Source organism: Trachemys scripta, chromosome 5 (assembly GCF_013100865.1).
Source record: "Trachemys scripta elegans isolate TJP31775 chromosome 5, CAS_Tse_1.0, whole genome shotgun sequence".
Taxonomy (NCBI): Eukaryota; Metazoa; Chordata; order Testudines; family Emydidae; genus Trachemys; species Trachemys scripta.
In genome coordinates, this window is record NC_048302.1 from 106696818 (window position 1) to 106715147 (window position 18330).

Genomic DNA, 18330 nt, shown 5'->3' on the forward strand with positions numbered 1-18330 from the left:
CAGAGAGAGGCTCCAGCAGCAGGCAGCTGCTGGAGACTTTCCCCGCTGCTTCTGAGCTGTCGGAATTTTTCCCTGCAGTGTAGACAGGAGAGACTCTGCTTAGGCATGTATAGGGCTGTGTAGGGTATTTATCCTAATGTTTCAGGCGTGTTTTTACTCTTCTTGCCTAAGCTGTATCTCACTGTGTTTATACCTGTTTTAGGGTGGCACATAATGTATGTACTCTACACGATGTCGTAAGGAGTGTGAAGTATACACATACCCTCAGATTATTTGACTCTTGAGTCTGACCTTTTTCAGGGAGAATGCAGTACATCAGTGGGTTAATAGTTAATACATCAGAACCCCATTTATCTGATCTAATTGGGACTGGGGCCAGATTGGATAATTGAAAATCTGGATAAACCAGAGAATGCTGCAGCACCATCTAGTGGCCACCAGAGAGATTGCCCACTTCTGGACCTGTGTGCGCTGGTTGTCTGGCTCTCCGTCTTAATGGAGAGTCAAATAAATGGGGTTCTACTGTATTCGTCTGTTGTTGATATGGTGACTCCTAAATAACCGCTCTGTTTCCACTATACTTATAGGTCACTTTAATATGTAGATTGCCTGTAATAGATGAACCATAAATGGAGACTAGCCTGTAGTGTGCTGGCAGACAACATGCTCTGAACGTTAATAGTTTTGACCATAAAAAAAACTTCTTGAAATCATATACTGTGACTGAAAGAGGCTTTTCTCTTCCTTTATCATGGTTTCTCTGAAGTGTTCTATGTGATTCAGTCTGAACCTGGATTACCTACCTTTAAATATTCTTGTTGTTTCTTGGATTAGATTTTTCAAGATGCTTTGATTGCAGTCTCACCCGGGGAATAACTTGATTCACTAATGAATTTTGTCAAATGAAGTATAGGGGTAAGGAGTAGGAGACCGGAAAGCAAGTGACCTAAGTCATACTGGATTGCTTCAGGCACAAGGAGTTCAAGAAAGCCTATACAGTGGCATTGTGAAAGGCCAAGAAAGCCATTTTGGCTTTAGCATTGCTAAATCTCTCTCTGCAGAGCTGACCAGGGTTGCGAGCTGACTAATCGTACCTGGCTATTTGCCCAGGTGCTGTCTGCTGCAAAGACTTCTCCTTCTGTTCTGTTCTGCTGACAAGGTCACTAGAGTCAGTGATGGCTTCAGTTATTGTTTTTAAATAGCTAAATTACTTGGTTTTTCAAAATTCTAGATTTTTCTGTCCATTAATTGTAGGGTATGCTAGAGATACTGAGGTTACTGTGTCTATATCTTAGGGAAAACTGAAGGCTGACCACTGTAAAGTAATTTTTTTATTTGACCCTGGCTTTAGCCTCTCATGAGATAACCACTCTATTTCCTTGAAGCATGTCATAGTCTGTATTCAAGGAACTGCTGTTATATGCTGCCAGTCTTGCTAAGTACTGTCCTCTCTCCAATTTTCTATTTCTGGACGAGGTTTCTTTGACCATGTCTACACTACCACTCATGTCAGCAAAACTTCCATTGCTTGGAGGAGTGAAAAAAACACTCCCCCGAGCAACATGACTTTTGCCGACATAACTGGCAGTGTGCACAGTGCTATGTCAATGGGAAAGCGCGCTCCTATCGGCATTGAGCAGCTACATAAAAGGTCTTACAGCAATGCAGCTGCATTAGTACAGCTGTGCTGCTATAAGATCTCTAGTGTAGACATAGCTTTAAGGTGTGGTGGACCAACTTCCACAGCACTTGATCTCCACCAGCTTCCCTGACTAATACCAGCACTTCACACCACTGTATGATTTAGGAACTGATGTTTTCTAGTGTGGTCATCTCAAGTTCATTGACAATAGATAGACATCCATTGGAATTCTATCAGTTCTTTGTAGGTCACATTTAAAATGTTTTTTCCTTGATAACATTGTTTCTTCAAGTATTGACCCTATGAGTGCTCTATTGTAGGTGTGTCTGCGTCCCTGCATTGCTAATATGAGAACTTTGGTAGCAGTCCATCCCACCTGCACGTGCGCAGCTCCTTACTTGCCAGGAGGAGCAGCCAGCGTGTGCAGGCAATCCTCCTCAGTTCCTTCTCAACCGCCCCAGCTAGAGACTGAGCTAAAGATGTCCATTCACGGATCAACAACTCCTTTAGATTTGCTAATTTTAGCTTCCCTTGAAGCTATTTTCTTTCATTACCTTGTTTACATTTTCTTTGGCAGTGCCTTAAAAACGAAAAAGAAAGTGTTTTCCTCCCATCAGCCTTCGTGTGGGGGACCCCTTTGCACAAGGGTATGCCTGGTTCCCCAGGGTTCAAAAAGTGCCTCAATTGCAAGGACTCTAACCCAGCAACTGACGGATACTTGCAGTGCGTTTGCTGCTGGGGGAAAAGCACATTCCACAAAAGTGTGGCTTATGCCAACAATTGAAGCCCAGGTCCAGGAAAGACAGAGTTAAGGCTCAAACTCCTGCCCATGGAGTCAGCCCTTCAACCCCCAGAATCCTGGTGGGAACTCTCACTGCAACGTTTTACGTCTTAGGGATGTGAGCCCAGAGAGACAAGCCACTCACACAAGACCGCTATGAGAAGGTCTGTGAGCCGAAAACAACCTCCTTGTTGTGACAGGGAGAGCAGATAAGTTGATGGACCAAAGCTGAGGTATTGGCAACATTGCTTTATCATATGAACTGTTTTTAATAGATTGCTACAGGAGTGTTTGACTATATTTATTTCAAAATGTACTTAGAATAGTAAACAGTTTATATAAAGATAACTTCATTATGCTGGTTGAACTTTATACAAGAGAAATATTTTTAAAGTGGTGGTAAGTTGCCTCGTTTGTTGTTGCTAAGATTGTAAATGCATGTATCAACAGAATGGCTAGTGGGGGGGGGAAAAAGCAACACCTTCTGACAAGACTCTTTATCCTCAGAATGGTTCTAATGTGGTTTCTCCATTTGCTCACCACTGTTACATCTTTATTTAGAACCTGCTCTTGAACCTGGAGGCTGTGACAGTTTCACCAACTGTGGGTACATTCAGGCCTTGGCTACACTGGCAATTCACAGCGCTGCACTTGCTGCGCTCAGGGGTGTGGAAAACACACCTCTCCCCCCCCCCCCCCAGTGCAGCGCTGTAAAGCGCCAGTATAATTAGCGCCTGCAGTGCTGCACGCTCGCTTGCAGCGCTGCAAGCTATTCCCCTCGGAGAGGTGGAGTGCTTGCAGCGCTGCGGGAGAGCTCTCTCGCAGCGTTGGCGGCGCTGTGAATCCGCGAGTGTAGCCAAGGCCTCAGTATCTTTCAAGAATGCTGAAGAGCTGCCAGAGATAACTTCTGTATTTCTCACTTTTCAAGAGCACAAAATAAATTGGCTGTCAGTACTGAGTTAATTAGTAATTTTTTTTTAGTGAGACATAATTAACTGCTATGTTGATGCATAAGAGGTTTTAAATTGTTTATTTTAAGACACTCGTAGTTTAAATCCAAAGTTAAGGTTTTGCTTTTTTTAAGTACATACCTAATCAACAGAATTCTAGTCAATATGCATGAATTTAAAAATCTGAAAGGTGTTCTGTTTTTTCAGGGGGATTTAAGCATTCCTCTGCAGTGTTTGCAGCCTAAACGTTGCAGCATTGTAATTGCATCAGAATCACAAAGTAAAACTGACTATAAACTAAAGTTAGACTAGTCTGTTGCCTAAACTGCGTGTAATGCTAAATCAGGTAGCATAAATATGAAAAATAAGTAAAGTAATTTTTAAAATTATTTCAGCGCTAGTAATTGTAGCTATTTTTAGTCACTAAGTCAATGGCGTTTAAGCAAATATTTAAAGTTAAGCATGTTCTTAAGTGCAGACTTGAGCAAATGCTTAAATGCTTTCCTGAGTCTAAGCGTGAATGTTTTGTATAGCTTCTGTGAAAGGTCTGGCAAGTGTTAGACTTTCAAGAGCTTTTGGCACTCTTTTTCTTTGAGAAGATAGTTTTAAGTTTGGCACATTATGGTTATTTATAAGTAAAACCAGCTCATTTTCTCTTTCAGCCCCAAATCCCATATCCACTGGCTTCCAGAATTTTTAAACTTAAGTTCTTATTCCTTGCCACCAGCATGTATGTATAAGTTTTAGGTGATTAAAATTCTAAATATCTACCTCTCTTTTCATATGGTTCTGTGGCAGTTGAGATCTGGTGAGGTTCTTGAACTAGCAGTTCTTCTTCAAGTAGTGTCCCTGTGGCCACTCCACGTTAGGTGTGCTTGCGTCCCTGCATCTAGGATTGGAGATCTTTGGTAGTAGTGCCTGTTGGGCTGCATGTGCGCTCTGCCCCATCTTGCGCCGTGAGTGGCAGCAATATAGTGCTGTGAAGTCCAACTGCCCTCTGTTGTTCTCAACAGCCCTTAGTCCAGGACAGAATTTATAGCACAGCCTTTTATAGAAAAGTCTTTAATGCCTTTAGTAATGTTAGTGTTCTGTTCAGAGTATATAATTGATAGTCGCTTCTGTTTATTTTCTTCCCTTCCCTCCTGAGGGGGGAAAAAAACATTTTTTTTTGCTTTCCTCCCCGTTACTCCTTAGGTTAGATTAGTTTTTTTTTTTTTTCCCCCCCCCAAGATTCTTCCTGTGCAGGGAAAACTTCCCTGTAGAGGGTATGCCTGGATCCCCCGGGTTTAAGAGGTGCCTCTTCATAAGTGACGGGCACTTATGGCACATTCATTGTGTGGGGGAGGGGCACATACCACAGAAATGCACTGATTGCCCAACTGAAAAGTGCGGACCCCATAGAACCATGACCTGAAGTTAAAACTTTTAATGATGGAGTGTGCCTCTCCAGGCCAGCGGTCACTTTCGTCACCATCATCTGCCACCCTGCACTCACACACTGAAAAGAGAAAAGCTAGACTCTCATAAAGATGGCAAGAAACAGACCCTGAGTTGCCTATCAAGGAGCCATTCCAGAGAAAAGAGTCCTCCACAAAGTTGGTAGCCTCGACATCTTCCGCAACTAGACTTAGTTCCATTGCCTGCCCAGGGACCTCCAGTACTGCCACTACTACTAAGTCCAAGGACCCTAAGACGGCAGGACCACGTAAGATGGTAGTGTCACACAGTACTGGCAAAGAGAGGCCCAAAGCCTCCAACTAACCATATGGCACCAAGTGCTTCAACACTGATTAAGCCTTTGGCACCATCTACTGCCATTCAGGAGAATGCAGAGTGAACTCGGCACCATTGGACCAACAACATCTGCATCAGTGCCTAGATCTTTCATGAAACTGATGCACCAATGCCTAGATCTTTCACGGAACTGACGCAAGTGCAGCCCACAGTACTGATGTGTTGATGCTGATGCCACAGGAGTTCAGAAAGACCTGCTTGTCTCTGAAGCCCTGAAGTCGCCCCTCGTCTGTACCAACCTCCCAGCGAGTACACACCTCCCCCCAGAGACGCAGCTGATACCCCACTGCTCCCCATCGCCATCTAGAACTGCTCTCCTTTTCTAGTGAGGAGAATGAAGAACCTTGTGCAGTTATACAGTGCACCATCCCCTCATATCTGGGGGCTGCACAACGCGAACAATACACACGCCCTTGGTACCAGGAGATCAGAACTGATCCAGGACCTTGATACAGGCATCAATGGATGCCACCTCATATGTCTTGCCCACACACTGACCGTATTGGGATCCTTGAGCTGCGTGCAGGCAAAAGTTTCCCAAACTGCCCATTACTCAGAGGGATCAACACAGACAGTCTGCATTCTTCTCTGTATTCAGTCTTCCCAAAACTGAGGTAGAATCTTTCGAGGAGCATGAGGAAGGACTGGAGGAGCAAGTCACACCATCAGTCAACATCTCGTCCTCACCGGATGAGGCGATTGTGTCACAACTCCCCACATCTGCTGATGACTTTAAACAATTTCAAGACATGTTTTGAAGGATAGCAGACTTTCTTCAGATGCTGTTGGAAGAAGTGTGAGAACCACAACACAAGCTGCTGGACGTAGTGCAGACCTCCATATCAGCTCCCAGTCAATTAGGCCTTATTAGTAAGGCTAAGATTTAGTCATGGTTTATTTTTAGTAAAAGTCACGGACAGGTCATAGGCAAAAACCAAAAATTCATGGCCCATGACCTGTCCATGAATTTTGCTATAAATACTAATGACTAAATCTCTGCTCCTGGGGCCCCGCTGCTCTGGAGGCCCCTGGGGACTGCTCTCATGACAGCCTCCAGGGCTGCTGCTCCAGCCGTCCGTGGGACCGCCCCAGTGACCTATGCTTGGGTGCTCCTCAGGGTTGCTGCTCCAGCCTCCCCTGGAACTGCTGCTGCTTGGGCAGGATTCAGGAGGGACATTACATCACTCGTCATCTATACACCAACACTGAAGAGAAAACACGGTAGGTACCAACCTACCCCGAGATCTCGACCTCTGTTTCCTCCCACAATGACACTACAAAATGCAATGCAGCGCAGACAACAGAGGGCTTTCCCCCCCCCCCCCCCCCCAGCATAGCCAGACCTCAACACAGTTGTGTGTGCCCCACCCACCTACCTCAAAACAAGTTGTGAGAATTTGGTTAAAACCTCGAGATGCCTCCCCTGGGCCATGTGGTGCAGCCATCAAAAATACTGCTTCAGTTTGGCAACTGTTTGATCACATTCCACCCAATGTGATGGAAGATCACCTCTGACAAGTGGGTACTGGGAATCACCAGCAATGAGATACTTGATTCCATTTCTCTCCCTCCTGCCTACACACACCCTCTCCCCGTCCCTCTTCAGGGATCCTTCTCATGAGCATCTTCTGCAAGATGAAAGAAATCACCTCCTACGATTGGGTGCCGTAGAACCAGTCCCATTCCAACACACAGGGAAAGGATTTTATTCCAACTACTTCATAATCCAAAAGAAAAACGGTGGGTGGAGGCTGATCCTAGATTTGAGAAACCTCAACAAGTTTGTGAAACTACAACGGTTCAAGATGGTCATGTTATCAACAATAATCTCAGCACTGGAACAGCGGGGGGCTGGTTCTCTGCCCTCGATTTCCAAGATGCATATTTCCACATCACCATACGCTCTTCTCATGGGAAATTCCTCAGATTTGTCTTGGGGTTGGAGCATTACCCTTTCCACAGCATCCATACCTAGATGATTGTCTGATCAAAGCTCCTTCTCGAACTTGTAGCCATATGAAAGATGATGGACCTCTTCTCAAAACTAGGCCTCAAAATAAACACGCTAAAATCAACATAGACAATGGTACAACAACTGGAATTTATCGGAGCCCAATTCGATGCAGTTAGAGACCAAAGCGTTCCAACCAACCCACAGATTTACCATGATAGTCAGTCTAATTACCCACGTTCGAATCAGTCCACAGGTCTTGGTCAGAATTTGTTTACAGTTGCTCCGTCATATGACAGTGGCTGCATTCATGGTAAAACATGCCAGATTACATATATGCTGCCTCCAGGGCTGGCTCCAAACAGTTGTGCCACACAGACACAGCCTCTACAAATCTTTGTAGATACCACTGAAAGTCAGGGACTCATTAGACTGATAGACGAAACCCCACAATGTCTGTACTAGAATTCCCTTCCTGCAACTATCACCATCCCTGATATTGACAGCCGACGTCTCCCTACTCAGTTGGGGAGCACACCTACAGAACCATACAATACAGAGCAAGCAGTTCCCATCAGAGTCAATGTGCAGTTCACCATGTATGCCAACACTTCTACCAGTACTCAGGAACAAAAATATAAGGGTAACGATGGACAACATCGCCTGCATGTTTTATATCAACAGACGAAGGAGAGAAGTGTCAATTCCTGTGCACTGAAGTGCTAAAAATTGTGGAACTGGTGCATTCAGCATGGCATCAGTATCTTGGCCACATGCATACAGAGTCACCAAAACACCCCAATGGACTCTTGTTAAGCAGGAAAGTCTCACGAGAATGAATGGAAGATAGATACAACAACCCTACTAGCAGTCTTCAACTGGTGGCGATTTCTGAAAATAGATCTATTCGCTACATCAGGAAACACAAAATGCCCACTATTAGTTCAAGGATGAGCTTGGGTCACCAATCTCTGGGAGATGCCTTCCTTATCAAATGGAATGCACCTCTGCTCTATGCCTTTCCAGCTTTTCCCTTACTATTCAAGGTGCTACACAAGGTAAAAGTAGAAGAGGCCAGAGTAATCCTAATAGTCTCAACATGGCCCGGAAAATGTGATATCCTTACCTATTGAGCATGGTGGTTTGTCCACTGATATCCCTTCAACTGGCTCTACATCTCCTCTCTTAGAACGCACACCAAATTCACCATCTGAATCTGGAGCTTCTCCCTGAAGGCATGGTTCTAGGCTCATGAGGTGACCTGTTCTGAAGGGGTAAAGGAAACCCTTTTAAATAGCAGATGCTTCACCACATACTATATTTACCTTTGCAAATGGCAAAAGTTCCGGACTTGGTGCGACAACAAACATGTCACAGTGCTGAGCTCTCTTTTACCACATGTACTGGATTACATCTTAGAGCTCAAAAAGTCAGGACTATTCACAAGCTCCATTAGAGTACATCTCGCTACCATTATAGCATTCCATCATACGACTGATGATCATTTGTTATTTACCTATTTGATGATACAAAGATTCCTCAAGGGCCTTCAAAACCTATGCCCAGAAGTCTGAGATCCCATCCCACCTTGGGATCTCAACCTACTCTTATACTGCCTCACCAGCTCCCCGTTTGAATCCATGGCGACCTGTTACTACATACACTTATCCACGAAGACAGCCTTTCTCATAGCCATCACATATGCTCGATAGATAGGGGAAATAGGGGCCGTCATGGCATACCCCCGTACACAGTTTTCTTCCAGGATAAGGTCACATTGGGTTGCAACTTTGGGTGGGCTCATAAAGTATTGTCATTGTTTCATCTGAACGAACATAGTCACCGTCAATATTTCTTCCCCAAACTACATGGCAAAACAGCAAGAAGCCACATCACACACCTTAAATATTAGAAGGGCGCTGGCCTTTTTTTCTTGAAAGAACTAAACTGTTCAGAAAATCACCATGATTATGCCTGTCTTTTGCAGACAGATCAAGAGGGTCTGCCATATCCAAACAAACGCTCTCAATATAGATTTCAGAATGCATTCATCTTTGCTACCAGCAACATAATCTACAACCACCGCTAGGAACTCAAACCTATTCTACTCAGTTGCTTTCCACTTCGATAACCTTCCTGAAAAGTGTGGAAGTTATGGACATTTGTAAAGCAGCTACCTGGATGTCAACGAATGCATTCATACAATATTACACGATCACCCAGGACTTGGCATCAGATACTATACTAGGACAGACTGGCCTATCCTCTTAAACAAATCCAACTCCAAAGCCCCAGCCTACTAACTAAGGGCACTGCTCTACAGTCACCTAAACTGGAGCACTCACAGGGAGACTTCTTGAAGAAGAAGAAGAAGAAGAAGAAGGGGAAGGTTATTCACCCTGTGTAGCAACTGAGGTTCTTCAAGATGTGTCCCCCTGTGGGTGCTCCACTACCAGCCCTCTTCCCCCGTCCTTAGGAGTTGAAGCATTGACTCTGCGGTAGAGAAGGAACTGCATGCGGGTGGTTGGACTGCTAAGTGCTATATACCCGCTGCTCATGAGGCGAGATGGGGAGGAGCGCACATGCGGTCCAACAGGCACTGCTACCGAGCGCACCTAAGGTGGAGCACCCAGAGGGGAGCACATCTCAAAGAACCTCAGTTATTGCACAGGATGAGTAACTCTCACTTCCCAGGTTTAAACAAGAAAGGGCTGCAGAAAGTATCTTGGGAGTCCTTGATTCTGGAATTCACTCCCCCCACGATGGTCTGTAGTAACCCAGATTAATAGACTGTCAGGCAAGTTGCCAAGATTTGTTCTCACAGGTTTTTCCATTGGGGGGGAGTTTCAATTTAGGTGGATATAGGACAGTGAAGAAAAGGTAATATGGTCCATATCTACAGTTTTATTTATTTGTATTTTGTGCATCTGTGAATGTACCTGAAGCAATGTAGAGGTGGTTTTAAAATAATACTAAGAAATAATCCAAAGAATAAATGCCTCCTGTTCTCCATGCACAAGATATGGGAGATGGGAAGATAGTGTGTAGTCTTCTCATATCTATCATAGCATCAGTAGCTAATTCAGCAGCACCCTTGAGGGAAGCTGGTTGTATAGTCCTCCAGACTCCTAGGTTATTGTATCTTCCCATTGTTGTTCAGAGAGAAAGTGGGCTCCTAGTCATTGCACTGGGAAAGATAGTCCAAATAAGTGAGATGAGAAGGAACACTCCATGGAGTTATACTTCCATGAGATCTTAGATTCAAAGCACCAAGCTACAAAGCTCTCCTTGCCCAAAAAGGTCCCCTCCAGATACCATAGAATCGTTTAGTAGTGAAATTTACACTTGATGTAAACATACATGTGTGACAGTAGAGACTTTATCCCCTTGTTTGAGTGATGTGCGCTTTTATCTGGTGGCAGAATATTCATCAATGTAGTAGATTTAGGAGATACTTCTATTCTCCCCCTCCCCACCTTTAACTAACTGGGGATTTTAAATTTCCCCTTCTCCCCAGCTTTATAATTTTTTGGATTGCAGCAGCAGTTTGCTAGCCCTAATATGATGAGCAAACATTTAGAAATAAATGCATCAAATCCGTGACTAATCAAAATAAATACAGATATGTATTTAGACTTCAAGGATGAAATCCTGGCCCCACCAGAGTCAATGAGAAAACTCCCGATTGATGTCAGTGGGGCCAGAATTTTACCTCAGAGAAATAACATAAGAGAAGTTTTGAGATTAAATTGGTAAGCAACCAAGAGTTTGAATGAATAAGGAGTTGGGAACATTTTTTAGAGTTCTTCTGTATGTCTATTTGTTCTAAAACTATGTAAATACTGGCCAGACAAATAATTTCTCTGTCTCAAATTAAATTGTAATGTGTATTAAAGATAAGAACCAAAAGCACAAATTAAACTTAGAGTTCATAAAATAACGAGGAGTCCAGTGGCACCTAAAAGGCTAACAGATTTATTTGGGCATAAGCTTTCGTGGGTAAAAAACCCATTTCTTCAGATGCATGGAGTGAAAATTACAGACACAGGCATAAATATACTGGCACAGGAAGAGAAGTGAGTTATCTTACAAGTGGAGAACCAGTGTTGATCAGGCCAATTCAGTCAGGGTGGATGTGGTCCACTCCCAATAATTGATGACATCTCAATACCAAGAGAGGGGAAATTGCTTTTGTAGCAAGCCAGCCACTCCCAGTCCCTATTCAAGCCCAAATTAATGGTGTTAAGTTTGCAAATGTATTGTAGCTTTGAAGTTTCTCTTTGAAGTCTGTTTTTGAAGGTGGTGGTGGTGGTGGTGGTGTTGAAGGACGGCTACTTTTAAATCAGTTGTTGAATGTCCAGGGAGATTGAAGTGTTCTCCTACAGGCTTTTGTATGTTACCATTCCTGATGTCTTATTTGTGTTCATTTATTCTTTTATGTAGAGTCTGTCCTGTTTAGCCAATGTACATGGCAGAGGGGCATTGCTGGCACATGATGGCATATATCACATTAGTAGATTTGCAAGTGAATGAGCCCCTAATGGTGTGGCTGATGTGGTTGGGTCCTCTGATGGTGTCGCTAGAGTAGATATGGGGACAGAGTAGGCAACGGGGTTTGTTACAGGGATTGGTTCCTGGGTTAGTGTTTCTGTGGCGTGGCGTGTAGTTGCTGGTGAATATTTGCCTCAGGTTGGGGAGCTGTTTGTAAGCTTGGACTGGCCTGTCTCCTGTCTGTGAGGGTGAGGGATCGTTTTCCAGGATAGGTTGTAGATTGTTGATGATGTGCTGGAGAGGTTTTAGCTGGGGGCTGTACATGATGGCCAGTAGTATTCTGTTATTTTCCTTGTTGCGCCTGTCCTGTAGTAGGTGACTTCTGGGTACCCATCTCGCTCTGTCAATCTGTTTCCTCACTTCCCCAGGTGTGTATTGTAATTTTAAAAATGCTTGATAAAGATCTTGTAGGTATTTGTCTCTGTCTGAGGAATTGAAGCAAATACGATTGTATCTTAGGGCTTGGCTATAGACAATGGATCGTGTGATGTGCCCTGGATGGAAGTTGGAGGCATGTAGGTAAGTAGAGCAGTCAGTAGGTTTCTGGTATAGGGTAGTGTTTATGTGACCATCACTTATTTACACTGTAGTGTTCAGGAAGTGGATCTCTTGTGTGGACTGGTCCAGGCTGAGGTTGATGGTGGGGTGGAAATTGTTGAAATCCAGGTGGAATTCAAGGGCCTCCTTCCCCTGTGTCGATATGATAAAGATGTCATCAATGTAGCGATGGAGGGGCGCTAGGGGACGAGAGCTGAGGAAGCGTCTTTCTAAGTCAGCCATAAAAATGTGGGCATACTGTGGGGCCAGGTGGATACCCCTAGCAGTGCCGCTTACTTGAAGGTATAAGTTGTCCCCAAATCAGGACACATCACACGATCCATTGTCTACAGCCATCCTAACTCCATCTGGTTTTCTGATCCAAGGCCCTAATCCTACACCATTGAAGTCAGTGGGAGCTTAGATGTTGAATTCAATGGGCACAGGGTGTTGTCTCATTTTCTTTGCTCCACAGTTCGTCAACTCAGAGCAGTAAAACTCAGGTAGCAGAAAAGAAAAATCACATTACATATTGCTCAATGTAGGTTAATATGCACTCTAATGATCATGATGTAAGGGTGGGAATCTATCAAAGATATATTACAATATGGTAAGAGATGCAATTGATGGCATATTTAAATGAAAAGAAGAAATGTTTATATCCCTTATTGTGGAAAAATATCAAAGATAATGAGTAAAAATTGAAAAATGTTAGAAAAATAAGTATGTATTCTGTGCTTTCTGACAAAAGTCAGAAGGAAGCTCATTTGCAATTTAAAGGTTTTCAGTTCTTTATAAAAAGTCAGTTTCTCTGCCATAAATTTTAATATTTTACCTTTCTCTTTTACACAATTTTTTAACAGGGACCTAAAGAACAATCTTATTAGTATTATAGATCCAGGTGCTTTTATGGGGCTTCCATCTCTAAAAAGACTGTAAGTATCTTATTTAGTTATGTGGTGTTTTTTTTTTTTTTTTTTTCCAGATTCCAGATTAAGTTTGAGGGGTTGGCAGTTTAAAAGCAAACAAAATCACGATCTCCTGTAATTGAGCACATTTAATAGAGAAATCATTGAAAGACCACACACAAAACTTTGCTACCATTTTCAGAGCTGCTTTTCTGAGTCAAATCATGCTTTGGAGAGCTACATGTGGCTTGCCAACCTTTCATAACCAGTTTATTGGATATTTTCTGTCAGTAATTGCGCTATCACTCTCCCTGTGTATTATGTCTTGAGCCACAAGTGGCTTCATATTCATCTAAAGCTTTGATGTCATCAGGAATAACCCTCTGAAGTACAGAGAACTACTTCATGGTGGCTTCCTTAAAAAGGTCATAGAAGAATACCAAGTCCCTAGTTATTAATATCTTAGTGAAAGTTATAGTGCTATTAATGCCACATTATTAAGGTTGTGCCAACTCTCCTATTATACATATTTCTAGGATTTATGTCTAGGCTGTAAAAACTTGCCCCAGGCTGAAACTTGGAAAACAAGATCCCAGCAGGAGAACCATCCTTTCTTTTATTCCTTTCTCTGAAAGATTTTCAAAAATCTGTGGGGCAGATAGAATTTTTTAAGTTATAGACTTTTTGGTGATGTTTAGTTTCCATGTACTGTGATGACCAATGCTCTAGAAATATCTTGGTAGCTCCTAATTAGCTAATGTTATAGGCACTAAATAAATTGGCCAGTCAGGTCTCAGCTCAGGAAAGTACTTAAGCATGTGCTTAAAATTTAAGCATTTTTAAAAAATTAAATGCTTACCTGGCTCATCTAACAGCTTGTTTCTTTGGTACCTCTAACCTGCTCATGTGAAATAGTGGGAGTAGTCAGCACAACACTACAATGGCTCCAATCATTCATCTCCAACAGAACTCTGAGAGTGGTGACTGGTAACTGCTCCTCTTCCCTAAAGGTCCTCACCCGTGGAGTGCTGTTTTATAAAACTGTCAACAGTATGGTGATGATTCAGTTGTATGTCTTGTTCTCCATTGATGCAACCACCACCACTAAGGGCTAGTCTACATTGGCAATGATAAAGCACTGCCACAGCAGCGCTTTAACATGTCTTGTGTAGTTGCAGTAGAGCGCTGGGAGAGAGCTCTCCCAGCACTCTAAAAGAACCACCTCCACGAGGGGCGTAGCTACCAGCACTGGGAGCACGGCTCCCAGCGCTGGTGCACTGTCTACACTGGTGTTTTACAGCACTGAAACTTGCTGCGCTCAGGGGGGTGTTTTTTCACACATCTGAGCGAGAAAGTTGCAGTGCTGTAAAGTGCCAATATAGACAAGCCCTAAGTTGTCCAAATACTGTCAAGACATCAGGTCTTGGATGAAAAGCAGCTGGCTGAAATTCAGCTCAGGCAAGACTGAAATAATGCTGGCTGGAAGGGAGAAATGTTTGGAAGAGCTTGTTGGAAGTGGTGTGAAGCCTCTGGGTCCTGTTTGACTCCTCATAAGGCTTGGATGTTCATATAACATATAAAAATACCATTTTTACCTCCATTGTGTGATGAGCACCTTCCCACAGTGTTCTGTGTATTTATCTTCTCCAGATTGGATTAGTGGGAGATACTGTATTTGAAGCTTAATTTGAAAACAATACACAGGCTGCTGCTGATCGAAAACCTCTATGGTTTGGGCTGCTGTGAACTCAAGCCCATCAGCTCTTGCCAGTTTAAGAGCTTGGTACTATCTTCCAAACAACTAATGGACCAAGCCACAGCTATATTAAATCTATTAACTACTGAGACAGTTGTGCGTCTTTGGGACAGTGCAAATTGCAAAGACCATAATGAAGCACCTGAGAGCTAGAGACAAAGCATTTTTGTTAGCGGGGTTCTGACTATGGAATGAATTTCCAGAGGAGTTTAGGCTAATCTAGAGATCGCCTTTAGGAAATGATGTAAAACCTTCTTCTTTGGCAAAGTGTTTCCACCATTTAAAAAAGAATACCCACAGTACTAAAACCCCATCTGCCTGCCCTGCTTCCTATGTAAAAATGCAAACAAATCAATCAGCCAATCAAAAATGTAACATTTTATACTCCAAAATAGGGAAAAGCCAGAGAATCCATGAGGTTCATTAGGGACTTGATGTTGCTAATTGATTTTATATGGAAGGTGTTGTGATACTTCAGTGATGGGTGCCAGCATAAAACCTTACGATAGATAGATAACACCCGAGGAGCCAAAAGTCCAGCTCCATAAAATTTGGAGGATCTTGAAAGAAACTGGTTGATAGTAATTAATCAAAACTGTAGTGATTATAAAATGCATGTGCCTTCCTACGACTTTCGATGGTGAAAGTCCTCACATGGATTCTAGCAGTTTATCTGTCATTGGGGGGGGAAAAAAAAGTCTAAAGGGAAATTAAATTAGGTAGTCATCTTTTGACGACTTAAAAAATAAGCAGTTGAGGGACCAAATCTGTGTTCCTTACATTAAGTAGTATTTATATGTACAAATATTCCGATGCAAATTTGGGCCTAGAGGGCTGAATTTTCTTTACTGGGGCCATTTTGCAATTTGAATAAGGTCAGATCTATGCTAGAAACTTGCTGGTATTATAGTGTTAGTTAGGGGTGTGATATTTTTGACATTTCTGTACTGGCAAAAGCCTTAGTGTGGACAAAAATTTTATAACAGCATAACACATTTATAACACATTTTGACAGTGTCACATATTTTGCTCTGGGAACTTGTATAAACTATATTGGCAAAAGCACTTCTTATTAGTATAAGCTGTGTCTATGCTACGAGTGTATGTTGGTATAGTTATGACCACAAGCCCTTTTGTGGTGTTGACCTGGCCTAAATAACAAAAGCCTTTTGAAAGAGTTCAGCACATAGTCAACTAGCCCAACATCTTCTGTTTTCTGTTCGTGAAGACTATGTTTAGCATGACCCATTATTCAGTTAAAGTACCTTTTTTGTAGTATATATATATTGTATGATGAAATTAAGCTATTAATATTTGTTTTGCTCTCTCCTTGTAGAGACTTAAGTAACAACAAAATAGGCTGCCTGAATGCAGATATATTTAGAGGACTCATAAATCTTGTTAGATTGTAAGTATAATTCTGTTGTACATGTTTGGGAAAGAATGTATTATTCTCATTTAATTCAACCTTTCTTTATTTCAGTGGGACTACTAATGCTTAAAGTTGAGCACAAGCTTAAATGGTTCACTAGATTAAGGCCATAGTGGTTACGTTGCATTGCCTACAGTCACCCAGTCAGCTAGTCAATGGGAGAATAAAGAATAGAACCAGTCCCATGCCTTGTCTGCTGCCGCCTCCCCTAGTTTTGAATTCTTGGAAAATATAGGAAAGAAGAAAAAGGGGTACTTGTCTATAATACATATTTTCCCTAGAAGACTATTTCAGCATTACATATCTCTTAACTTTTGTCCTTTATGACAGAGCATCAAGGTGACTATCCTCCTTGCGGAGGACTAGATGAGATGTCCTTTGGACACATTGAAGGTTTGGGGTTTTTTTTTTTTTTTTTAAGTTGGCAAAAGAGGTTGTATTCCACAGACACAGAACACTCCCTTTGCCCCATGTGTTCCTTGATGTCTCTGCAGCATTTTCAGATGAGCCGCCTATGAGAAAATCTATGATGTGAAATCTTTTTTTTTTTTTTTTTTTTTTTTTTAATGGTATATCTAAGCAGATTGTTTTCTTGCACTACCTTTCTGGTAACACTGATTATTTGGCAATTTTGAAATAAAATTTAAATATGCTTTTTTTCTGGTGTATATTTCAACATATTTCTCATTTTAAACAAAAATGAAATATTTGAGTTGAATAATTTATTCTCAAACTCATAATACTTTCAAATAAAAGAGAAGAATGGGGGAACATTTGGCTGTTAGGGTTCTCTAGCTGGGCCATCAGGCTTACGTTGTGATGTCTAATGTTTTAAAGACTGCTCCCATGTCCTTTTTCGATGATTGTTATTTCATAAGTTACTTTTTAAAAAATAAAAAAACACATTTTGAAAGAGGAAATGTGTTTAATTACATAACTTAGTGTCAAATGCATTTCTTAAGTATAAAACAATTTAATTATTGCCATTTTATGTCCTAGAAATCTTTCAGGGAATTTGTTTTCTGCACTAACGCAAGGAACCCTTGATCATCTTAACTCACTAAAGTCTTTGTAAGTAAATATTAATTTTAGTTTTAATTTGTATCATTCTTAGATAAGTATTTCAGCAATTTTAAAAAACAGTTTAAAAGGGTAAACATGGTGAGCTTCAGTAGACTTTTGAGTGCAAAGCAACTAAATTAAAGCAAACAATATTTTTAATTTTGACAGATCTATACATTCAATGCTATCCCAATTAGACATTGGCAATTTAGATTTTGTTTTGTTTGTTAAACATATTACAACTGTATATTTCTGAGTAGGCTTGGATTGATATAGGTGCAGAATTTTGCATGAGGAAATGGTACAAGGGTTAGACATAGTTTGAAGATGAAAAGTACTCTGGATGTAACTTTCAAAAGTACTTAGTCTTTGCCTGACTCTTCTCAGTGGGATCAGAGTTAGGCTATCATTGAGAACTTTTGAAAATCCCACCCTACACATGCCAATTATTATTTTGTATTAAAGAAAATGTCGGCCTTTTTGTCTTATTTTACAAATGAACAAAGATACTCTCCAAAAGTTTATAGGTCTCCAAGAACAAAAAGTGTGACTGTGGAATATAAAAAGGCATGTGTCTCAATCTCATTCTGTTTTTCTCTTTGCTCCTTTAGCAGTCCGTAGTTCCTTATTGTGATACTGTGTATGTAGAAAGTGGATGAATTACTTCATCACAACCTGACTGTTACAAGTTTGTATATTCTATGACCGCTATATAGGTTGGGCTGCCATATCAGTAGTCTTGCAGATTCTCAAGGTACTGGCACTGGTCATGAAGTCAACTCTCTCCTTATTCCAAGGCAGATAGTGCCTCCTCCCAAGTCTGATTATTATTCATAGTTTATTTCTTGAGCTCTAACAATACTCTCAGCACTGTACTATTAAAAATGGTCCCTGTACTGAAGAGCATGAGTCTGTTTAAGAACTTAATGAGCCTGCTACAACATCTTGGATATCAATATTAGTATT

The 18330-nt window shown here is 41.8% G+C and overlaps 1 protein-coding gene across 5 annotated transcripts in view; it reads left to right on the top strand.

Moving 5' to 3' along the window:
• Nucleotides 1–18330, top strand: part of ADGRA3 (adhesion G protein-coupled receptor A3) — a 103379-nt gene that overhangs the window by 26932 nt on the left and 58117 nt on the right. For 3 of the 5 annotated variants that reach the window (XM_034770687.1, XM_034770685.1, XM_034770689.1), the window contains exons 3-5: nt 13070–13141; nt 16207–16278; nt 17302–17373. In XM_034770687.1, the coding sequence (XP_034626578.1) occupies nt 13070–13141; nt 16207–16278; nt 17302–17373 (216 nt within the window). Of the gene's footprint in view, nt 1–2562; nt 2657–13069; nt 13142–16206; nt 16279–17301; nt 17374–18330 lie in introns of those variants that run through there. The other 2 variants (XM_034770688.1, XM_034770690.1) reach the window with 2 other exon arrangements.